A 25,653-nucleotide genomic window follows, 5' to 3' on the forward strand; every position below is an offset into this window, starting at 1 on the left:
AGAATTTTAGTTGTAACTGAGCTTGCTGTTTGTGCTGTATTTTTTTCAACAAGTACTATTCAAAAATGTGTAACGTACTTAGAAATTCAAGCCCCAAACTCTTCATGTGTTTATTATTTTTTTTCTCTCTCTGCAATCATTATTTGAAATATGGTTGTAACATTTACCATCAGAGTTGTCAGCTAAAAACCTGTTGGTTTTGAGTGAAATGTCTGGACTGATTTCCATTTAATTCAAGAATGGCCAAATTCTGGGTGGTTAGGGGGAAAACTTAGAAATGCTGGTATTGCGAGCTACCCTGGAAAGTTCGTTGCAGAAGCACCTGGGCAGGTGAAGTTTTCTCAGTTCTCTGTCTCTCTACTTCATTTCCCAGTGCTGCATGAGGGGCTGTTCCGCACAGGCACTTTAGCCGTAGACGCTGAGTAACAAATGTTGCGCCCATGTAAAGAAACCCCTCTAGAGCTCAGCTCCAGGAAATAAGATGAGAAACAATTTCCCATTTTTAAAATATTTTTAGCAGACTTCACTGCTCATCGGTTAATAGTGGTACTCCAGGCAGATTCCCAGTGCATGAACAACTTCTGTCCCCTTCTCAAGTAATTAAGTTAATGCAGCAAAAACTGAAAGTGCATTCAGTATGTTACTGCTGTACATCTTCCATGTGACTGGAAAGGCAGTATTCCAGCAATTATATTGAATATTAATTTGTATTTTTAAAATACAGTAATTTATACAATGTAGGTTAGGGATGGATCTTCTGGAATGCACTACTGAGGAGAAGTATCTGGGAGTCCTGGTGGACAGCAAACTTTCCATGAGCCAGCAATGTGCCCTTGTTGCCAAGAAGGCCAATGGGATCCTGGGCTGCATAGGGAAGGTCATTCTACCCCTCTACTCTGCACTGGTGAGGCCACAACTGGAATACTGCGTCCAGTTCTGGGCTCCCCAGTTCAAGAGAGACAGGGAACTACTGGAGGGAGTCCAATGTAGGGCAACAAAGATGATTAAGGGATTGGAGCATCTCCCTTACGAGGAAAGGCTGAGAGAGCTGGGACTCTTTAGCCTGGAGAAGAGAAGGCTGAGGGGAGACCGTATCTATGTTTACAAGTACCTAAAGGGTGGGTTGAAGGATGATGGAGCTGGACTCTTTTCAGTGGTTTCCAGTGATAGGACGAGGGGCAACAGGCACAAGCTGGAACATAGCAAGTTCCGTTTAAATACAAGGCGAAACTTCTTTATGGTGAGGGTGACAGAGCACTGGAACAGGCTGCCCAGGGAGGTCGTGGAGTGCCCTACTCTGGAGATTTTCAAGACCTGCCTTGATGCAGTCCTGAGTAACGTGCTCTAGGCAATCCTGCTTTAGCAGGGGAGTTGGCCTAGATGATCTCTAGAGGTCCCTTCCAACTCTGACAATTCTGTGATACACAGGTGGGTTTTTCCCTGGTATTTTAGTGCTGGATTTTCACATTTCTTTTTTTAGAAAGGAAGAAAAAGTTGCTTTTGTAAGAGCAGGTAAAGTTCACCTTATAACCTTTTGAAGTAGGGTATGTAAGTTACATAGAAGGCTTGGGAAAGAAACCAATTTAATATCAAAGTGGACCATCTCTTCTGCTCATCAGCTTCTGTTACTTACCCATTTTCCTCTTCTGAAATCTGTGTAATGCCTCCTTAGCTCACAGATTTGTTGAGACAGAATTCTTTTTCATGAGGCTTTTTAGAAGAATTTCAGGACTTGTGCTATATTTAAATATCCTTAAGTTGGAATCTGTATTCCCAGAATAACGTACGTTGATTGATGTTAAAAGTCACAGCAATTAGTATTTGTCCTGCTTAGGGAATGTAAAGTTTAAAAAGAACTGTAGAAAGTTAAAACAGAAAAGCTTTTTGACTTGAGGAATGCAACTCCTCACTGGGAAATTATGTGAATCTTTTGATAGAATTTGGTGGAGCAGGCCCAGCTGTGGCGGTGCAGACAGGTTAAGGAAGCAGCATATTGAAAGAAAATTCCACTTCTGAAAGGAAAGAACGAAGTTTGTTTGAAATGATGGGGCTGCTATGTCAGCAGAAAAGCATCTTCTGTCGACATGAGCTGTGTCTCTGCCAGCAGGCGCTCTCAGCGCCGCGATACCAGCGTAGTTGTTGTGACAAAGGCTCTACAAGGGAATTTAAATTTTTACTGTAGTTACATTGCAGTTAAGAGAGAATTTGTTTTGAGTTCTTCTCCTTTTGGCTTCCCTCCCGTGAAATTAATTTGAGGTTTATGGCTGTTATTCTATAAACCAACACCTGGAATTGCAGTGGGAGTACTTGCGATTGAAACGGGACCGGCTTGCTGCTTAGCGGTGTTCAGTACGGAACAGAAGCTGAGAGCAGACAGAGCTCTCTCACGTTTCTCCAACAGCAGGGAGCTGTTAACTGCTGGTTTGTGTAGCCTTGAGTGCCACTGTCAACTCAGAGTAATTTCCCATCCTGTGCCACCTTATTCTGCGTGATTTTTAGGCTGTATGTTCCTGTTCGGCAAAATCCTCTTCCGTCACTCTCTGGGTGGACTGGAGGAGTAGGATTGGTGTCTACTAGTACATGCAAGTCCACATGAATGTTTTGTTACCCAAAACTTCCCCTTTGCCCACGAGAAAAATTCCTTCTCCGCAAGCACTAGATAATAGAAAGGCTGTAAATATACATTGTTGAATCGGATGTTGTTTTTAGGCTTAGCAGAACCTTTTGAAAAAAATACTTTTCATAGTTACAATTACGTATTATTGAGGAAGTGCAATGGTGTTTCAGAGAACATCTAAGCAGGATTATTATGGGTTATAAAATGTTAGTCTTCTAGTTTTAAGATAAGTATGTTACAGAAGGATTTCAGTATTTCCTGCAATTGTTTATGAAACAGGAGTTTGTGGTTTAGTTTTGGCTGCTTTGTGTGTTTCACAGCAAATGGCCCTTTTAGTTTGAAGGTCCTTTGCAGAATGCTTCAAATTTTTTGGTTTTTCTTTTTTTCTTCCTCCAGAAATATAAATTAGCCATGTAGTACAGATTTCTGCTTCCTCACAGGAGTTCTGCAGAACTTCAGAAAGCAACTGGATAAATCCACTGGTGTGCAGATATCGTGGATAGCTGCCAAACAACATGGTGCTTGCTTTCGTCCTCCTGGGTGCCTTTTATCATCAGTGGTGACAGTTCTTAGGGAACTTTGTGATAAGCTCTTACTTCTGTCTTCTCTAAAACCAGCCTGTAAGAATTGCTTTCAGTATGAATCGGTAGCACTCCACAATTACTTAGGAGTAACCTAAAGCATAATCTCTCCTCATGTCCCCTCCTCCCTACCTGTCACCTAACGCTCTGTAACGCAGAAACTGTTACACCACTTGATAGTCTTCTCGTTAACTGCAGTTTATAAGGAATCTTATGAAGGAGGGTTTGAAAAAACAAGTGTTACGCAACTCTCTTCTTCCTTTAAAACCTTGGTTTGGAAAAAATCTGCGTTTCAATGGGTTATAATAGTTTTCCGTTTTGTGGTGCTTGCCTCTATCACCTGTTATGCAATATTTAGCTGGTGGTTGGTGTCCATTCTCTCCTTGGCTGTAACGTTTCCAAGAAAGGTTTAACTGCTGCCTCTTGGATGATTTTTACAGTCTACATTCTTTTATAAAGCAGTCTTTTCTTTCTTCAGGATAAATTAGTGCCCTGACTGTCTTCAGTCCTTTATTTGGGATGCCTTCAAAGTGACTTCATATGGTAAGAGTATTGCTTTTTCCACTAAGGAAAGGAAAGATGCAACTGCCAAATTATACAATCTAGTTTGGGAAAGTACACCTTCTTATTTTCCTGAAAATTGCCTTATTAGGCTTTGTGTAACAAAAAAACCCAACCAACAAACAAACCAACCCCCCCAGAAAAAGAATTCCTAAATCTAGCAGACCCTTGATATCTGTTACTTTAAGTAAGTTAATGGTCAGAGTAGTTTTTTTCTTAACTACAGATATTTAATGAAAAAGTTAGTTACTCATCCTCATCATGTAAGATGATCTTATTTCTAGAAGAGAAATAACTGCAACAAACTTGGTTTACAGTATATATTTTAATCTAAGAGGCAATTAATTTAATAAATCTTAATGAGGTTAAACCACACAAATGGAAAATCTCTTTTACTGTGTTCAGTAACATCTGTCATGAGTCTGGTTTAGATAGTTGCCTGTCTTCAATGACATGCATTTAGTTTAATGGAATTAAAAAATAATGGTTTTTTAAACATCAGTGTTAGGTCTTTTATATAGTAATTTTCTTTTTTGCCTGTTAGTATATTCAGAATGGCATGTGAACATTGTTTCAGAATAGCTGATATAGGAGATTTGGGGGACTTGAAGATACCATAGGTACTGACATAATATTTAGGTGCATGCAAAATTTAGTTTGGTTGGCCTTAAAAGCTTTGCAAAGCACACTGCTTTCAATGGACCATATCCTTCAAGGAACTGGAGTACAAAGCAATACCAGACTGTATCCTGTAGCTTTCCTGTTGTAAAACTGCCACACCATACAGAGTTGTGTATAGAATCAGTTGTAGTGTTGGTTTTTATATTGGTAGTACTGGTGCAGCTCATGCTTCAATTACTCAGCCAAAATATCAAAAGCATTTCTGTACCAGTTCCAATATCAAGGGGCTTCTTGCTCTCTGTGGTGACATTGGCTGGTGCACATGAGAATACTGGCATGTTTGCCACTTAATTCTTGTGGACCACAGGAAAGAAAATCTGCTAAACAAGTATCAGAGGTTCTTCTCTACTAAATGCTATTCCTTTATGGTGGTGAACACTTATTTTGCTTTAACTGATCCAATGCAGTTGCTTCCCAGAAGGCTGGATGATGTTAGTAATTTTGGAGCGCTTCCCTGTCTCAAGATCAGCTGGCAGAAATGAGAGTTATTTCCTTGGATGACTGAGTTCTGTGCTCAAAGAGAATTTTCTTTTGTAGTCTATTGTTTTTAAATAACTACGGGTTAGATCACATTAGTAGGTCGCAGTAGTCACAGTAATAGATTTAGAAAGATGAAGTAAGTTTTTTGCGTTAGTGTGTGCAAAGATGCCACAGACTTTTGGAAAATTGTCTTGGAATTCAAAGAATAATACAAATAAAATGGAACTAAATCTTTTTAAATGTAGTATTTATATTGGATTATTTTCCTGTCGTTAAAAATGTCTATTACATATCTGCTTTGTCAGTGATTTTAAGATTATCAAAACCTGTTATATTTAAATACATTGCAGGTAGCCTCAAATATTAATAGTGTTAGTGTTTTCCTTAAATTTTTCATACCTTCTTCCTGGGGCACTTCCTTCTGCATTATAGTTTGTCAATAACTTCATGTAAAACCACCAGAGCTTATAGCCTTTGCTTTCTGCTTTTCAAATATAATTCAGCTGCATTAAAAAAAATCACTGCTATTAGTCTGGTGCATGGATCAGTTCTTTTTACCATCATATTACAACCTCATTTCAAAAATACTACTTCATCTAGCAAAACAAATAAGCTGGAATTGGCATGTTTCAAGCATTATTTCCTCCTCTGCATTTTCTGCCAGTGTTGAAAAGTGTGGGGTGGTTTATTTAAGATTCTGTAGCCTTACTTAGGAAGCAATTTCTCTTCACATTTGTGTAGTACGTGGTATACATGAGACAGGAATTAAGGATACAAATCCCTGGCTGAACTGCTGGCCTTGGCATGAGTTGGAACAGACCCCAAGCTGGCTTTAGCCTATGCCAGCAGAAGATTGACAGCAGAATTCATTACTCGTCTCTAGCTCGCAGCAGCTGGCACAAAAGCAGCTCTGCCAGCTTTACAAAAGCAGGGAGCAAGCTTACAATGCTCATTCTTCACTGCACAACTGTAGTCAGGCTCTGGTGACTTTGTACTGTTCCAGGGGAAACAGAATTCGGTCTGCAGTCTGTTTCTTAAACACCGCGCTCCTGTGTATACTTGCTGCTGTTCTTTTCCCAGAGTGTTGGGGTTTGTTTCGTGGGTTTTTTGATTTAAAACTTCAGCTTTTCTAACCAAATGCTTTGCTACGTTTTCTTGTAGATCATTTCAGGCTTTCTAGTTTTGTTACTGCAGCCATTTCAGCGTCATTTTTCACTTGCTTCTTCTTTATCTGAACATTGGTCTTGCTGCTGACAAAAGTGATGCAGAGCAACAGATGCCAGGATACACAGCTTTTACTGTAAAAAAAGAGTAACTTTTCCTTCTGTATCTACTTGCGTTTTTTATTAAAATCCTGTATTACACAACATAGATGAAAAGCAGAAAACTAGTCATTGCTGAGTATAAGAAGTACGTATGATCTGAATCTGTAGCATGCATAGCTAAATGTTTATGGTGTCTGACTACAATTACTTGACCTTTGAGAAGATTTTTGGGATGATTCCAAAGGAAACAGAATTTGTCCATCTTACTATCTTGAGCAATCATTCATTTTTTTTTCTTGAAAGAGATTGCTTTATGAACCAGTAGGCGCCTGTTTTTTAAAAGTAACAATCCAGCATTTTGTAACCCATGCTGAATTCTTTTGGATGAACTGTTTTATAATTAATGGTATTGCATTAGGATTTCTGGAGTGTCGCTGCTAGAGAATCGCTGACTGAGATATCTATTGCACAAAGATTTATTTGAAGTTATAGCCTCCACTCCAGAATTCTGCAGTCCATGTTGCAGCAAGGTAGATCCAGAACACTTACAATGAAGAATATGTGAGTAAATAAAGAGGTGGAGGATGAGATAACAATAAAACTGTTAGTATTGCCTTCAGCTAGTGGTTTGTCCTGTCTAGTCACCTAGTGGTGTTCTGTAAGCACCACAGGCAGACCTGAAGACCCTTCATGCTTGCAAAGCAGGTAGGCAGACGCCAGGTTCTAAAACATCAATAAAACTGTACACAGTAGCCTCTTTTCTGTATCGTAACTGGGCTTGAAGCACGGGAACAGCAAACCCAGCATATGCAGAGGCAGATCTTCTCTCCTCTCTCTGAGGAAGTGTGCACCTAAGAAAGGCTGTTTCAAGAACAAATCTTGCAGTTCGCTCCAGCCTGACATGTCTCTTGTGGAGCAGAGAGGAACTTGCCTGTAGGTATATAACATATGCATAGTATGGGAAATGCCTTTGTGGAAGTCTGTGACCGTATGGCATGCACGTATAAGGCAGAGTTGAAGGCAGAAAGACAGGCCATGCAGTCCAGGAAAAGATTGCAGTTGGAAAAACCCTGCTGAATAATCTGTTGCCCCTTGGCTGCAGGGAAGGAGCTGGTAAAAATGGGCTGTAGAGCAGAAATAATGTTCAAACCGTTTGTCCTATTCCAGTCTAGTATAAGTGTTGTGAGATGTATCAAGGGGTTTAAATTCAACTGTAGGGCTGCTGTTAAAATACTTTTCTGAAGAAAAAAGAGGATTTGCTGCTAGTTTCTTGGAAGAAAAAGACACAGTGAGATGCTGACTTAAAGTTAGCCAAGTTTCTCAGTTTTGGGGACCAGGCACCATGGGGAGGCTGGAGTAAGAGGTTTCTAGGAGCAAAGATAAAAACTCTTTGGCGTTCAAGGGCAGTTGCAGTGATGGGCGGAACTTGGAATCTGCAGCGCTGTGAAACATGGCAGCGTAGCCATCAGCGTTTTCACGAAGGCAGGGTAGAAGAGAACCTCTTTGTGCTCCAGTCAGGAAGGAGAAAACCTGTTGTTTCCTCCTGATGCTGCCAAAGGGGAATCCCTCTGTTTTTTTCTCTTTCTTGACGGAAATCATCTAGGGCTGATTGTTTCAACCTCGCCAAGGAGGGAATTGACCTTCCTGCTTGTTTGCCAAGAAAATAATTTGTTTATTTCATAGTTTTTCCGGTTCATTGTAAAACATTAGTAACCCCTTCATGGAAGGTTTATAGCACTCTGATTCTGCTGTATAAATTTCATTTAGTACAGAGTGTTAGAGGTATTCAGGCTATCTCTATATGAGCTAAATTTGGATGTTAGAATTTGCTATCGAGGGATCTGAAATTACAGAAGTATCAGTTCTTCTGTTACTGAAGTGGAGGTTTGTTAGATTAACCCAAGTGTAATAACAGAAGTATTGCCAATTTACAAGGATGATTTCTCATCAGTTTTATATTTCTGTTTATTTTATCAGTGCACTACTTATGTTAAATTGTCAAATGAGATTTGACCTGTTAGTTCTCTGAATTTGACGTATTAGGAGTTTTTCTTTGCATCCCTTGGTATTCCTTGGTACACCCCCCACCTCTAAAATTATTTACAGTAATGTTTCATGAGTCTGTGTAACAGAAGTACTGTAATTAAAGTAGACTTACAACATTGGCTTTTTCTCCATGATTATTCCACTATTCTATCAATAGTACAAGTTACGTATTTCAACTTCCCTGCATTTTTGGGGAGCCACCCGCAGCTTTCACTTGTACTAAAGGTGCCAGTAAATCTCTTCAGTTTTTGAAACTTCAGGCATTCATCTTCAGTAGGGCACCCACTCTCTTGTTAATAACTTTTCCCTTGTGAAACTTTGTATTCCCTTTAAGCCTTCTTGGCTGTCATTAACTCATTAGGCTGTTTTGGTTTCTTTATCTCAGTCATATGGTAGCCTTACATGGCTGTGGTATACCCTTTTTCGATATGTCTGCTCTGTACCACTTAAAGGCTATAAATCTTGAGCTTTTGAGCAGTTTGTAAAGCTGCCTGGCTTCACAAAGTAAGTAAATTCCTGTATGTGTAAAGGACTATTGCTGTGATGCACTTGAATTATAACATCTTTACTTGCCGCTGGATTTTGTTACTTCTTTTCATTATGTCTTATGAGATGGGGAAAGTATTTGCTTTCTTGAAATTCAGTATCACTTTACTTCTGTATTCTTTGAACCAAACTCTACCAAATCCAAGAAACTGGCATTTGTTAGTTTCACATTTTCCTTCTGTTTTGTCGTACTTTCTCCCATAACTAAAAGATGCAGAATGGTTTGTACTTCAGTTAATCTGTAGATCATTGTGCATCCTGAATCCTTTTACCACATCACTCTTAATGCTCAGTCCACTAAATTGTAGCAGCAGATGTCTTATCTGCTTTATGGGTTTTGCCATCAACTGATACCTTTTTCCATGATTGTCATTAAAGAGCTTTTACTGTGTTTTTCTCTTTGTGCAATTGCCTCATTCTCAAGAGGTTTAAACAAGGACAGTCTTTGTGCTTCTACAGTGACATAACTTGTAGTCTTATTTTGCTTATCTCTTCTTTCCATTAACTGTTTTGTATATTTTCTAGGGTAAAAGTGAATAAACCATTAAATCTTTCTGGACATCTACTACTGTGCCAAATAATTTGGGTGACAGTTTGTATTCCTGCTGTCTTCACCTGGGTATTACTTTTTTTTTCTTCTAGGATGTTTTAACTCCCTGAAATATGCTTGTAAGAAGAGGGGTTTTGCGGGGTTTGGGTTTTTTTCCATTTTACACTTTAGTTTTCAGTAGTTCTTAGATTTCCCTAGTGCGAAGGGCCTCTTATGGCCCATAGAAGAGAGGAGACCACAGATTGATACAGGTTGTCTTAACATAGTCCTTGTTTGAGGATGATCTATGGCAGAAATATGGCAAGGAAAAGTGTTCCTTAAGATGGGGATCTGACTTGAAAAGGGCTTCGCCAGGCATCTGCTCTGTATTGCTATAGGTTGAGCTATGTGGATGTCAACAGTGTGGAGGAGAGGTTGGAGAACATTTGTTGAGGCAAAATATGGAGGTCCTATACCAGGAGAAAAACCATAGACCAAGAGTGGAAGGAGGATCTAGCAGGTTTTAAAATATTTGTGTAAACAGTACTGTCACTTTTTTTCATATTTATAAAGTACTGAACTTGGTTCACGTCCCCCTTTAAAAGAGTGTTCAAGCAGAACAGTCTTCCATGTTGTTCAGCTGTTGATAAGAATTAGTTACAAGGGAAGTGTAATGACAAGTCACTTCCTTTTTTTGTTTCTAAGGTCTCTGCTTTTTCGCTTGTAGAATTTTCTATTTCTTTTTTACACATACAGGCTAACAAAATTCACTGTGTTCCAGATTTCTAGAATGTCAACATTCTAGTGATAAAGTTAAATATAAAAATTGCGTATTGTTTTAATACATTGTGTTTACTTTCTGCCATATAACTTTCCTTTAATGCCTAATTCAGGAGTGCATTTCACTACTTCCATGTTCACCAAATCATAACCACACGAAGAGGTTATTCACCACTTAGGAATGAAAGTCGCATCTGTTAGTTATTATCTCTGCAGTGTTGCAGCACTGCAGAATGAGTGCTTGAGAGAGACTTTAAATACTGTGCCCAGTCTCGGCTCTCTTCTAGGGAAATGCAGATACCTAGGAAATGCTACTCACTTTTGTTTGGGATGGTGGGAGGAGAATCCTCATTCATCCCATGAGTTAGAAAAAGTTGGATTGTGGATTTTTGGTCTAGGCCCAAAATAGCATTATTTATTGTATCAGAATTATGCTAAGTAAATACCTCAAGGTTTCCACTCAGTTCTAGGAAGAAAAGTCATCTTTATTTAAAATAAACGCAAGGGTTTTAGTTGATACCTTTCACAGGAAAATTATGAACATCGTTATACAAATATGTATTTTAGTGATATTTGTAGTGATTTAGATGGTTAAAACTTGTTTGCTTTCTTTTCGGTGTCTGGCAGACTAAACTGAAGAAATAACATGGTTACAGTTTATCTTTAATTCCAGATTGCAGATTTTTCTTTATTAGTATTAAAATCAAAGTTCCTGTAGATGACATTCAGGAAAACCTGATCAGCAGGGAATTTCCTGCTGTCTGAATTTGTGGAGACAAGTTACGCCACTGCCATGATAGCCACAGGCTCCATTTGAGGGGAGCCGCTTGTGATGCGGTGACCTCATGCAGCATTCCTGCCTGTGGGAGACAGATTAGGCGACTGAATTGTTGAATTCCTGGAAGGTGGTGGAATAACTATAGATAGTGAAACTGTCCTTTGCAGAAACTCATAGATCCTATCAGAAATGTAGAACCGCATGAATTTCAGCGTTTGGTGAAAGGTAACGAAGCCATTTGTGGAACGAATGTCATAGATTATATTGGAACTGATGTGGGATTGCTGAATCTTGTTAAATTTTCTAAATTGCCACAATTTTTGTAGGCTTTTAAACTGCCTGCTGGCAGGCAACTTCTATTTAATTTTTGTCCTTTAAAAAGCAGTTATTGTTATTTTGTTCCAGCTAAAATCAAAAGCTGTTGTCTGCCAAGAGTGTCTCTTTGTGGTCCTTACAAATGGAGTTGTCTTATTAAGAAGAAATCCAGGCTTATTTCTTGCTTCATGACATGAGCATAAAGCCTTGCTTGGGGCAAGAAAATAGTCAGGAAAGTATATTATTAGATGGTGGGAGTTGGACAAGGAGGCTGAGGGAATGTATGGGAGAGAGGAAATATGTGGGAAGTAAATACCAGGGAGGAAAGAAGATTCAGAGGGAAGGGTGCAAAGAGAAGTACGGCTGAATACAGGGATGGGGAAGCCATAGTGCAGACCATTTGTATGAACTGGGCAGTGGGAGGAAGGAGAAAGCAGGAGGAGGGTTTAGAAGAAGAAAGGCATGAAGATGTGGCATTAAGGGGATGATTCTGTCAGGGTGGTCAGTTCATTCAGAGCCAGACTTATCTTCAAATCCATCCTGTCACGAAGGGCTGAAGGAGCTCATTTAGGATGACAGCCTCAGTTAAGTTGGTTCCTGTGACTGGCCCTGGAGCATGAAAGAGTCCGAGTGAAAGGGCAGACTTAACATTGGTTGTCAGTTATTTTACTGGGCTGTATCTTGAAATGCACAGGCAAGGAAGGGCCTGAAGAAGGTTTCATGGGTTCTTACTAAGCAGGTTATGCAGCCCCAGTGATACAGGACAAGTAGGTAAAAATGGTGATAAAAGAATATCTGGTAGTGCCTGGTTACCAGGTTCTCCCTGCTCCATCCCCTACCTGTGGTGAGAACTTCCCTGCAAATTCACAGCAAGACCTGCATTCCAGTGTTGCCCTACATCCTCAGCTTATCCTGGTGAATAATCTGTACAGGAAGTTATAAGACTTGTAAAAATGCCATTTCATTTCATTTTAGTTCTTCTCCAAACAGGTCTAGCCTTTTCATAAGTAAAAATTGAAATTGGGTGTGTATTTAGGTTTCTGGAAAAACCTTACAGGGCAGTCATCTTTTGCCCAAAGGTCTGTGTTCATCTTCTGGTGTATGGCTTTTATTCCACTTCTGGGATAAAATTGTGAAGGTTCTTACAGTGACAAAGTCATTCGGAGAGAACCTGAAAAATCAGTCTTGCTCAAGAGCCAGCCTGTATTAGACTTTGGAATTGAGTGACAAGTATTAGTTTTCTTTTGAGGTCTCTTAAGCATGCACAGCCAAGGGTTGGCAGGTGGATTAGCAGAAAACCTCAACTTGCAGTTGTGTATAAAGTAGGGAATGTGGTGGAATGAGGTCTTTTGGATAGCATAGACAATAACAGCAAAGCTTAAAAAAGAGAAGCATTAACCTCCTTTGTTATATTCTCCCTGAAGTTTACAGCCCATATTATGCATTAAAAATTTGGATGTTTTCTCTATCACTGTCAACCAATAAAATTTACTTTAAAAACAAAAAAGATAAAGCTCTGACTCAGTGATCTAACACTTCAGTAATTTACTATCATAAAATAGTTTTAAGTACAAATGTTTTATCTTATGCCAAGCTGGACGCTAAAGATGTTTTGTCTAAAACATGAGATAATGGAAAGTGTATTGTGGCATGTGAATTACTTTAGCCTCTTGGTGGTAAATGTTTGCTTAACCAGAAAAGAATGTGTTGAGGTCCTTGCCAAAGGAAAGGTATTGTTGTACTTTGCATGTGGAGTATTGTAAATAAAGCAGTAAATATGTTTCTGTTCACGTGTGTTAATCCACAAGTTACAAATGCATTCGTTCAGTAGAAATGTAATATACTGTTATCCCTTTTAAAGGGTTTCAGTAAGAAGAGGTCATAATTACTTTGGGTTGAGAGAAATATGAAACCAAATATTTTCATGATGATTGAAGTTGAATATGAGAGAGAAATAGTTTTTGCTCAAACTAAGTTTCTCTTAAATCCCAAGAACTCAAATTCTGTTTTATCTTCAATATTCTTCTTGTCTGCTGACTCCTTTGATATACTGTTTTTAATCACACATTACTGTAAATCATAAAGTATATAATTTTCTTTACCCATCCAGTGTTGTCTTTGGCAAAAGACAACCCAACTGCATAATATGTTAATGATGAGAGAAAGTAGAGCAGCTATGGGAAGTACTCCACTTATTGCCCACAGTGTATTTTGGTTTTGAACTTCATTTGCCTTTAACTGATACAATAGCTTAGTAGTAATTTAATAATGCTGATTACAGAAAGAATTGCATAACTCAGATTGCAGTGTAATAATATCAGAGCATCTGTTGGATGCCACAGTTACAGCAAGTGAAAGCAACAGGGTTTCTCTTTTAACAGAGCTTTGAAATATCCCCTTCTTTCCCCAAAATCCCACGTCCAGGTTTCCAGTTAGAGAGTTGGGAGAAAATATTACAGTTCTAGAAAATAATAGTGGAGAAGATGCTCAATTTATTCTTTATTACTGTAGCATCATCTGTTACATACCTGGCTTCACCCTCCAGGGTGAAAAGGAGCCCTTTTCTGGGAAAGGACTGTGCATCTGAGCCATGTGGGAATTTCTACAGGGAGTGTTTTTGCAGTCAGTGCTGTAAGCAGAGATTTGCTTAGGCATAGGTGAGGACATTGTACCATCTTTTAGAAATTAGTGCCCCAGTGTCCTGGGTATCAGAGCCTTTACTTTTGCAAAACCAGAGCTCTAAGTGCTTCCAATATACCTTCCTTCATTAGTTTTTCAGATAGGCTTTTTATTTCATCTTCCCAGGACTTCACTGATAATTCATAAGTAAACGTGATAAATAATCTACGCTACTAACCATGTAAATTAAACTTGTAATGTTAAAGGCCGTAAGTAGAACATTGTTATTTTTAATTTAGAATCTGATTTTGGTAAATGTATCCATTTTGATAACTCTTATATCCGTATCCAATTTTGGTAAATATTAATTAAGAACTCGTAAAACATTTTGGCCCTCAGAGAAATTTGATTCTCCTCCTGTTCTTACGCTTAGATGTTAGGAGGGTTAAAAAAAAAAAATGTAGTTGGGTAATAAGACTGGGTATGTAATTTTAAGCATAAGATAGTTCTTCTGAACATGATATCATCTGAAAAGTCTGTGAATTGCCAGAAGGCTTGTGGTTTTTTCCCCAGAAAGTGTACATTATGTCCTTGGTAGTGTTAAAATCCAAAATAAACTTCCCTGTTATTTTTAAGGTACAATGAACTGGATGCCAGTAGAAGCCTCCTAGACAATTTGAAAGGCAAAGTAATAATTGAGTATCCAACGTTATTTGTGGTCTTGAAAACATTGAAGAGTGACATGGTGGTTCTTGGCCAAGGTAGGCGTATATTTACTTCCTGTTATGCTATAGTTAGATATTTTAGTTAAATAAACAATAATTAAGGATATACCTATTAATAATGACAGGAATGTGCAGTATGTCTCGTATTTCCCTCTGAATCTAGAAGATTGCTATAAAAAACCTGTTATGAATGCTCTGTCTTAAAACTGCTGGCTGATGGCTTACATTCATAAGCTGTATTGTATGTGTTTTTCCTAACTTTGTTTACTGGTGCTTGATTCTGTTTTTTTCGTGTGCTTTTAGCCACTAAGGTAAAACGGCTCTTCAGACTAAAGCTAAATTTTGTATTTAGCAAAGTTTGACAGAGTTGGTTATTTCTAAAAGTCAAGCTGTCTGGAGAAGATGAGTTTTAAGTAAGCCTGCTAATCATACAGAGGAATCATTCTACATTATTTCGTAGCATAACTCCTAACATTGGACAAGTAATTCTGAATTAGAGGATAGTTATTAGATATTGTAATGGCAAGGTAGCTTTTGGGGCGAGTTAAAAGCACAATGTTATGTTTCAAAAAGTACTTGGGGGAAAACTTTAATCTTTGAGATAATTTAGAGGAGAGTCCAGGTCTAGCAGGAATTTGTATTTTAGTTTTGAAGTTAATTGCCATCTTCCTCCCCAGTATAAAGGCTTCGTGTCCCAGCTTTGCTTTCTGCAGCTGCTGATACAGTGAATCAGTTCCCTTGTCTCATAGTGCCCCAGTTAATCACCTTAGTTATCAAATTCCATACTTCTCAGTGATGAGCCACTCTAATTTTTACAGATCTCTGAGGAAAAGCTTTGAAATATTTTTGCAGTGGCTATTTCACTGTGGCAGTTTAATCATGGATCTATATATAATTTGACTGAATAAATCCGAGGCTGAGAATACCAGTGATATCTGGCTTCGGTGAATCTTGCCTGTTCTGGCTAGATGACACTGAGTGATCCATTGGAGCAATCTGCTCTCAAGGAAACAGCGTGCAACCATTTCCTGCGCTACGTGCTGACAGTGCTGCTGAGTGTGAGATGCCGTGCCAGGGGATAAGGTAGGAGTCTTGTCTGAGCAACTGGGTCCACTCGCCCTAGGATATTCGCCCTAGGAGTACACATACTAGGTATTTTCAGTTTGTCCATTATTTCTTGATTTAGGTCCCTTGCTTTCAGTAGTCAGCCCTATCCCAATGATTTAGATGTCAGGAGGGAATTACAATTGAGTGACTCATAAACTTAATCTGAATAGGGTGGTTGTCATGTCTCCTGAGCTAGTAGGGAGGTTGTCCTTTTGAGGGTATAGATTCAAGTAAGTGTTGATTGAACAGGTATTATTTTGAGGTCATGCTACTGCAGCAACTATCTGATTCTGTAAAAGGCAGAGTAGAGGGGCAAAGGGAAGAGAGAGAGACAGTAAGAGCTGGGGATGCGCCAATAGCTCTGTCACAGGGCAGTGCAAGACAGTGACCTTCCTTTGCTGCCGGGATCATTCAGTCAGCAGTTATCCCTGAAGTTGGTATTCAGGGAACACTGGCAGCTGTTTCAGGTTTTGGGAACCATTAATTTTCGTAGTCTTTTTTTTTTTTTTTTTTCCACTTTCTAGAGATTCCATAAAAATCAAGTGCATAGTTCCCTATTGAGGTGTCTTGGGTATAACTTAGCAGAAGATTATAACTAGAGGCAAAAATAACATGATTTTCACAACCTTTATTATAATTTATTTTTTTACATCTTTTTAGTTAACATATTAACACTTCAGCCTTGAGGTTGCTTTGAAGCCTGTGTTCTTAGAGTTTTTTCTGTTAAGAGTGGAAGTCTGCCACAGTAACTCCAGATTCTTTCAGGAGGAGCGTTCAGAACATAAATTTAGAAATATAAGTGCTTTTTCATTGCTGTTATTCCAGTTGAAGACGAAATACCGCTTTTGTTGAAGTGTGGCACAATCATAGTACTCTTCTTTTGTCTGTCATCCTTAACAGAATAAAGGAGAAAAACCACTATTTAGTTTGCTTTACCAGTTGCATTTACAGATAATTGCTAAGAGTGGAAATCTTGGGTTCACCTCCAGACTCTCCAGGGAGAAGTCTGATGTAGTGAGAGGTGCTTTAGCCCACTCCCATCTCCCAGGAGGTGACCTTTCTGCTGCAGCATCTTGTCTGTTACTTGCAGTCCAGTTTCTTCAACACGTAGGGCTTTTTGTATCAGTTGCACGCTCCTCCGAAGCCGTCCATCCTGCCCTTGCTTATCCTATCTCTGCCAATACTGCCTGTCCTTTCCACCGGCCTTCACGTGTGCCCGTGGGGACGCTTGTCTCGGAGGCCTGTCTGGCTGAGCTCCCCTCACATTCCAGGCCTTCAACTGCCACCACGGACATCTGGCAGGGTGTCTGCCAGAGCGCGGGGGCTGCCACTACCATAGCCCTCCAAGATCTCTTTTCAAAGGACCCAGGCTGAACAAGAAAGAAAGTCTTGTGGAAGTTTAACTGCTAAAATGATCGTTTTTTACTGAGCAATCTCAGATCTATCCCCTTCCTCGGGAAGAACAGAGGCAAGTTTTCATACACATAGCAACAGGCAGGTGCTGAGGAAGGATCACTGTTCTCCCCTGCGATTCGAGTTACTACCCCCCAAAGGCTGGGGAGAGCTAGAGCTGGACACCTTCAAAGAGAGACTGCTAGAACTTAATGAGGACAAAGCCCGTTTCTCCTATCCTTGTTCTAAGAAATGGCTGAAGTATTTTGGCTGAAAGTTTCAAAAAAAAAGAATAAGGAAAGTAAGGATTGATGAAGGAAACTGGCACTGAAAAATTTGAACCCAGAGTTTTAATTTTACTTTATAAGTAGACAGCAGACAGTTTTATGGTGGGAAGGACTGGTCAATCTTAATTTATAGGCAACGCTATCAACACCATAAAAATATGTTCGTTTTGAGTGATGACAATCTATAATTCCTGTTAAATAAAACTTACTGTAACAGACTAAACTAAAGCTAAAACCTGTCTGTTGAGCTTCACTGTGAGTCAGAAGACTGCCACATTCTTTTATGTGATGTTTTGATGCTTGACTTGCTTATAGCAAAAACTACAGGTGCTCTGATTTCAGCATACAAGGTCAGTCATGGCTGAAGATAGTAGGGGATTATGGAAGCTTTCACAGGACTTAGGGGCAAAAACAATCCTTACTTTGTGCATTACTCAGTACATATCTGGCATATAAATGTTAATTGATTATACACTAGATTTAATATAGACAAAATGTGACCTCCGATGTTTCTGGGTGAAATGCTTCTATTTTCTTGAACAAATTCCATTGGAAGTGTACAGGTGCACACTGTGTCCTATATATGATCCCGTGTTTGCCAGCTGTAGAACTTATCTGGACAAGACAGTAACTACACCACATCAGCTCCCTTTTGGTAATGTCTCCTTAATGAAGCATCTGACACTAAATGCTCAAAACATTCTTTAAATTCATAGTCGGATCAAATACTGAAAATAACAATGAGGCAGAGTGTGAATCACAGGCCTGCTTTGCTGTAGTTTATTTTTGTGCTGCTTGAGTGCCACCAACCAGTGGCATTTGGTGACCTCACCACAAGGTGACGGGGTTCAGGGTGTGTTAAAGAAGGAGTCTCAGGGTGTGAGGCTGAAGACCAGTTTGGAAAATGACTGCTTCACAATTTCAGCAGACCGCAACAGCCGTGTCCTAAAGCACAAGTTATTGTGCACCTTTAACCTCATCAGCCTTAGCTCATGGATTCATGCAACTTAACACCATCTTTGGGATGCTGAAACATGTGGAAGGAACATATAGGTGCAACATCTTAATTTTCCATTTCCATTTAGAATTTCTCACTAGTTCCCCATCTTATGTGAAATGCTAATAAAAGTGTGATTTATAATTCATTACAGTTGTGAGATATATATAGCAACTCAGAAAACAACATTTAAAACAAATAAGCCAAGAGAACGGTTTGAAATTCTCCATGGATGAAGAGGAAGAGTTTTGTGTGGAATAAATACTCTGCTTACCTACTTGTCTGGAAGACCAATATTTAAAAACTAAAAGAAATTCTCAACATTGTCTTGCTTTCTGCTTCAACAACAAGGTCCTACCCAGGGATTCATCCCATGTTACGAGACTGGTTATGTCTTATGCAATAGCCATCCTCCAGGAAAGTGTGATTGAAAGGAAAAGAAGATACGAAACTGCTTCTTTTTGGTGAGCAAAGAGCATTGCTGAAACTAATTGCTTGTTTGTTTTTTGTTTGTGTCCTACACCCTCAGATGCCAGTGAACCTGCAGAGAGCTCGGATGGTGAAAGTTCCTCCCGTTCATCCATGGAAGAAGGGGAAATTCGGGACAGTTCATGATGGGTCTTTGAGAGAAGAGGGCGGAATGAGACTTTTATGTATTTTTTTTCTTTAATTCATTAAACCTTTTTTTATACAACTCAGAGGTTTGGTTTGGTGTCCTTCACTAAAGGCAGCACTTCCAAACTGCCTGCCTATTTTTGGATTTAGGAATGCGTATTTAGGTATGTAAATAAAGAGATGGGGAATTATTGGTTCCAGAAAAAAAATACATTCTTATTTAATTGCAGCCTTTTTGTCCATGTATCTTTAATAAATCACAGTAACCCTAATTTAAAGTTTCCAAGTTAGTTTCAACAATATTTTTTTTCCTTTTATCCTAACAGCTCAATGTCTGATTTTTGTGTTTAAATATCCGATCACATATTTGTATTTATACATGGATTTGAGCCTTAATGCTCATACTTACTAGAAAAAAAACACAGGTGTTTCATTAGATTAATTTTCTTTTAGGGTATTTCTTTATCATGCTGAGCTGCTGCAGATGATCTTACTTTACTTTTGACTTTAATCTTTTGTGGTAACATTTTGGGTGCCTGGTGCAATACGTTTGGGGTTTTTTCTTACTTGGTTGCAGCTTGTTTAATGTGTTAAGGACAGGTCAAACCATGTTTTCAAGGTGGCATTTTGCTGTATGTTTAATCTTCTACCCTGATCTAAATCAGCATGGGTTTTAAAATCAATAGAAATGGATACATAGCGTCATTAGTGCTAACATATTGGAATTCTAAACAATGCTTATGTTACGCATCTCATGTTACTAGTTTACCTACTGAAGCCAGGTATTGTAAATATTTACTGGAATATCAACTGAATTTATGTACTTAAAGCCAAATAAACCTTAAAAAAAAAAAAAAGTCCTGCACTGTATAATCTGCTGACAATAGAAATCTGTTGTTACCTTCTGAGAAGATTCCGAGATCCCAGACCGCTTATCACTGTACCCAAGTCACCCCGTGCCTGTGGGGTCTATTGGAGGTGGAGAGCAGCATGTGCTGTGTGTGAGTGGTGTGACACAGGTGGGGCCCCTCTGCCCATTTGCACGGGGACCTCGCAGGAATCAGCTTTGGTGTTTGGGGTTACTTTGCAAGGGTCAGCATTTGTAAATTCTTAAGGACATGATCACTTCGTAAACAGCTCTGTGAGGTTGTTGCTGCCATCGTTCATGTTACCCCAGTCTGTCTGTCTCCTGCTTGAGACCAGCACCTTTGTGGAAGAAGTTGGTGGCGGGGGCTGCACATTGAAAAACCCCCATGAAGGTGGTTTTTCAATCAGAAATGTTCTGCCTGCCAGTGCTGTTGTTACGGGTGGAAAGACAACAGAAAGCAGTGAAGGAACTTGTTGAGGTAACGGGAGGCTTTGACAGCACTATGGGAGAGGGCTCGGGCTTCCAGACTCGCAGTCTAGCCTTCAGGGCACCAGGCTGTCAGTTCCTTACCAGTCGTACTGTGTGGAGAGGGTTTTTGAGATGTTCAAAGTTTTAGAAGTCATTTTTTTCACACCTTTGCAAGCAAATTGTTATTAAAAAATGTGCAGTGTGACATGCAGCTACTGAAGTTTGCAAAGAGCGTCAGACCTTTGTAGTCACATATTACTTTTTCTCACAGCGGTGTCACGTGTCCTTTCCCTTGTGTGTTTTGCAGCCCCGGGTAAAACAGGGAAGTTTTTCTTCTTGCCTGGCAGTAGCCTCCTGTGCTCTATTTTCTTTTTTAGTCATTGTTGGTCCTCTGCCCACCTCTTGTTTCAATGTTTGTTTTTTTAACCCTTTTTAAAGGACCAGGATTCCTAGCTATAGGTGCTGCTTTCATATTTTTTCAGTCCAGTGAAAGTGAATAAGCTTTTCCTAATCAGTGATTACTGCATACTCACTTGGTAGTCACAAATTACTTTAAACCAGTATTGAACCCATTCATAATAACACTGATAAAAGAGCAGAACAGCAGAACTGCCACAGTTCATTTGCCAGAATATGTTTCATCTGGAGTAAAAGCGTGGCATTTCTTTTAAGATTCATAGCACGCAGTGGAAATTAAGAGTGCTGCAAATATTAGTGTTGATCTGCCTCTGTGTGTGATTAGTCTTTGGCTGAGGAATGCAGACTTGTAATTTGCATTACTTCCCTGCATTCTCGGAGGTTTTCATTAATTGTATGAAAGGGTTTGCCTGAGGTTTTTTTTCTCACATAAATCTAGTTTAAGCTTCCTTGTGAGTGAAACACAACCGTAATTTGGTTTTAAATGAAGATGCTGTTAAATCTACACTTCAGATTTAAATCTTTTCCTACCCTTTAAGGTTTTAAAAATTTATTAAGGAGCATTCTTGTGGTGGTTACTAGAACTTGAAATTTCCCAAAGATGGGAATCATCTTCCAGAGTTCAATCAAATAGAGAGTAAAAGGCCTTGGTAGCATTTGCCATTCATTCCCAAGTTACTATTTACCTATTTTTATTTGGTTTCGATAACAGTTGCACTAGTCTGAACAGTGGTGATTCATCAAATGCAAGACAAGATAAAATGAAAATATTTCTGTTCAGTTTTGCTAAGCTTTGTTAATATTTGTTTATAAAAAATTAATCAAAAATATGGTCTCTGGCTAGAAGCACATCCTTACTGGTGACCAGTATAGATCCCGCAACAGTGGTAATTCTTCATAACAAGGTTACTGATTTAATCAAAAGTTTATGTACTCTTTGGCTAGGCAGATGGTTTTCAACGCTTTCCTAGGCAGTTAGGGGAAGTTTTTAATTCCTTTCTGAGTTGACTTAACCCAGAACGAGCATCGTGTAATAAACTGAAGGATAAAATGCATCTTTTAAAGCTATATTTTTAAATTTCTGGTCAAGCACTTGAAATTTAAGACATGGAGCTGAGGCTGCCTGGAAAACTTCAGTTCTGTCCATTTTGAAAACATCCTATTGCAGTCATACTCTACGAGGATCCCTGCAGGACTCTGCCTTGATTCAGTGCATGATGTCTGTGAATGAAAACTGTGATGTTGTTTTAATCTTCGTCGTCCAACACTAGCTTGCATTGAGTGCTTGATTTTACGCCTCCTACGCTTACTCATTATTTTTTTCCCTCTATAAACTACTCGTCACAGAAGGAACAAGTTGGTTTTGTGTAGCGTTGTTATGGCATTTCTTTTAATGTTTAGACTTTTCAGGTTTCAAACCCTGAACCCTCACAATGTGCTTGAGCTGAAGGACCGTCAGCTTACAAAGCAAAGAGTAAAGGCTCTTGTCCTGAATGAACATGCTACTTAAAATTAAAAGCTTAATGAAGTCATCCCTTTCACAAGCCATAGAAGACAAAAATAGAGCATAGCTAAGCGCATAGCAATAGCTGAGAGGTAGGATTGAGTCAGCCCTATGAGAAAACTTGTTTCTTTTCCTTTTTTGTATAATTTCCTGTGTGTATGAGGCATAAGTTGTTGACTTGTCATGGGTAAACAATGCTACACCCCCTGTCAGTGTAACAGCTAAGTTTTGAATGAACACATCTGAATTCTAGGTTTTACTGTATTTATCTCTGCGTTAGGAATTGTTGATCCGCAGAGGAAAAGAGGGTCGTGCCTCAAAATGTGTGGTTGGCGCTGGGTCTTGGAGGCAAAGCCGGAGCAGTTTTTGTTACTCCAGTCAAGCAGTGCCGTTTTACTTTGCATTAGGAGTAAAGCTGTTTACCGTGCGCTCTAGTCTAAAAAAGTACATCGATTCCTAAGTTCGCTGTAGTGCAGATAGGAAGTGCGACCTTTGTTTTGTGTATAAACATATCTGTGATTCAGACCTTGCCCTGCCAGATACGGCTGTTCTCTGTTGACATCTGTAGGAACTGAGAATGTATAACACCTTGCAAGAGCAGGCTTTCAAAGAGTAAATATACAGCTGTGATGATGTAACGCCAGGCCATATTTGGTCACAAACATTTCGTTTTGCTTTCTTAAGTCCCATGCTCCTTTCCTGAAAACATTTATTCTTTCCCCCTCCAAAGGAAAAAATATCTTGAATTTGTGTTGATGTTGTTGCTATGACATTGGGTTAAACTGTATGCAGATGCACGTTCTGTTAATAAGAGAAAAAAAAAATGAACTGTGTACTTCAGTGAACAAAGATTACCCTGTGTTTGTGTTAAAATGTTGCTATGGCAGTGCATATGGTTTTATTTGGTGGAAATTTGTGGTGAAGTGGAAGGAAGTCACATGTATGCAAGACAAACAAGAAACAGCAGCAAAAACAACTCAAAATACATACTGAAACTGAAAGGGAAGTTGCAAATGACCAGGAAAAAGCAGGGATAGTTGTTTTGCTGCCTGTCTGTCTGCGGCTTGATAACAGAAATGTGTTCCCACTGTGTCCTGCCGGGTCTCGGTGGCCCATCGGACAGTGATTTAGCTCTACTGGTGCTTTTATTGTGAGAGCTTCTTTCTCTCCTCAGCTCTGTGCATCGTAACATATTTTTGGTTTGGAAGCAAAGTTCCACTGGCTTGACCTGCTTTCACTGCTGCTAACTTTTCCTGCCGAAAAGCATTTCCAGGTTATCTTATTGCAGAAGGTTTTTTTGGCAGGAAAAGTCAATAGAGTGATAAAATATGGAAAGCCGCTAGAGCCTTGCCTACCTTTGGGGCAAGGGGAAGTCTTTGTGGACTTACTAGCTCCAACTAGTGATAGAAACAGTAGATTCTTATGTTTCTTTTAACTGGAACGGTAGTCCTCATACTTACCTAATCCTTTTGCATTAGGCTGCTTTTTGCATCATTTGCATCAGTACAGCTCTTTGTGGGGTTGCGTGACAAATCAGAGCGGGTTAAAAATAATCTGCCAAAGGAGCAGGGATAGAAACGAGAGGGAGTCTTGATTTAGAGAATACATTGCCACACTGAGAGCTGGCTGGTTCCTGCACAATCCCAGCTAGTGAAGAAAGCAAAAGTGTTTTTAAAATCACATTGCTGCTTTCTTCCTATTATCCCACTTCTGCCTTAAGAAGGAGGAAGAAGTGACTGTGAAAGCTGCCTGTTCCCTTTCCACTCCTTGCTTCCAGGTTTTCTCCTGAATCATGTTGTAGCCCCAGAACTTGCCCGTTTTGCCAAGAGTGCCAACAAGCGGTAGAGAGGTATGTCTGAGTGAGGTGAAAATTAAGTTGGTGGATGAAGTATAAGCATTCAGGAAAAAGAGCGGACGGGGGTGGCGTTAAAAGCTTGCCTGAGAAGTCCCCATCACTTCCACACCTAAACTCTCAGTGGTATCACTTGGTTGACCTTTTTTCCCAATCTCTGCTTTCAGCTGTCCTGGAGTATCCATACTGGTTTTAATGGGATTGTTCCACTACAGCGTGAATGTCTGCTTCTGTGGAGTAAAATGTATTTTCCTGGTTTAAGTTCTCATTAACAGACTTGCTTTACAGCTGTGATGTCTTGATGTCTGATTTTGTCAAATTCATAAGCTAATTAGGATCTAACCTGGTTGGTTTGAGAAGCTCAAGAAAATCAGCAGCTTCTGTGAAACCAGTGTCTTTGATTTGGGCGATCTGCTGGGCTCCTTTTGGTCTGGCTTTCAACCAGGGTCCTCAAAATATTGCTGCACTACAGTGCTGACCGCTCAACTGAGATCTGTAACGGAGCCCCTTGATTCTTATTGAAACTGCGGTCATCATGAGGTTAAGTTGTTCATGTGTGTGTCCTAGCTAGATCTCCATCTGAGCAAATCTATGCACCTTACCTTTAAATTTCTTCTCTCTCATAAGCGAGAACTTTATAAAATCTTGCGTAATCTTTTCCTCCTGGACGGTTGCTACATTCCATCCCGTAAGTGTACTTCAAGACAGATGAAGTTGCTTATGTGAATGGTGCCTTGGGGTCTTTCAGGATCTTCTCCAATATAAATTGTGTATATAGAAGTCATAGCTCTGTAGTTTTTTCTGGGGAAAAAAATCACAGTATACTGGATACAATCTGTTCAAGACACAGATACTCATTGCATCATTTTGTTGGTTGAAGTCATGTTTTACAGGATTTATATCTTCTAGACACCAAAAGTCTCACTGCAGTTCAATGCAGTTTGGTTGTTCATGAGTTGAAATGCATTTATAGCTGTCTCCAAAGCTAGCTGTATGTTACTGCTTTCACCATGGCACCTCCGCATTTCTGTGTGCGATTTTATACATGGCTACGTAATGTGAAGGAAAAAATGGTGAGGATCAAAACAAGGGCATGTCTATGTGAAAAAAACAGGCTGGAGGCAGAGCCGCCTGTACAACTACACAGCCTTCCCTTGCTGTGTGCTGAGTGCTCTGGGCACTCCGTGGAAGTGGTTCCGCTGATTACACAGGAGTAAACTAAAATGTGCACGTGCATCAAAGTGCTTTTCTGCAGGATCTGCTCAGAAGGGCCAGCATCTGGCCAAAAGAGAGCCGCTGGTGTGGCACATTTAGCTGCTGCTGTGTAGGAAGGTAGGTTTGACTTCCAGCCTTGAATGTCTGCCCAACGCAAACTTTCTTCTTTTGGTCCTCAAGACCTTTGTAGCTCTAGCACAGAAGTTCTCCTGCCTACCCAAGTCTGTGGCAGAGCTCCTTGTCTGGAGCGTGGGGGGATTCCTGCAGCTTCAGTGGACTGTGGGCATGGGAAATCCTCCTGCAGCGATCCCACCAGTCTACAGTGTCTCTGCCTGTTCCCGTGCAGCCCACGTGTCACTTCAGCTGCCCACCAGCAGCAGGGAGATGGTCCCGATTCCCAGGAGGCAT

The 25,653-nt window shown here is 39.7% G+C and overlaps 1 protein-coding gene across 1 annotated transcript in view; it reads left to right on the forward strand.

Annotated features, from left to right (window-relative positions):
- The window catches only part of ZNHIT6 (zinc finger HIT-type containing 6), a 36,228-nt gene extending 16,464 nt beyond the window's left edge, over positions 1-19,764 (forward strand). The window contains exons 9-10 of the mRNA XM_074152465.1: positions 14,435-14,559; positions 18,836-19,764. Coding sequence (XP_074008566.1) covers positions 14,435-14,559; positions 18,836-18,921 — 211 coding nt within the window. The 3' untranslated portion in view covers positions 18,922-19,764. The remainder of the gene's footprint in view (positions 1-14,434; positions 14,560-18,835) is intronic.
- The last annotated feature ends 5,889 nt before the right edge of the window (positions 19,765-25,653 follow it).

This window comes from Numenius arquata, chromosome 8 (genome assembly GCF_964106895.1).
Source record: "Numenius arquata chromosome 8, bNumArq3.hap1.1, whole genome shotgun sequence".
Classification (NCBI taxonomy): Eukaryota; Metazoa; Chordata; class Aves; order Charadriiformes; family Scolopacidae; genus Numenius; species Numenius arquata.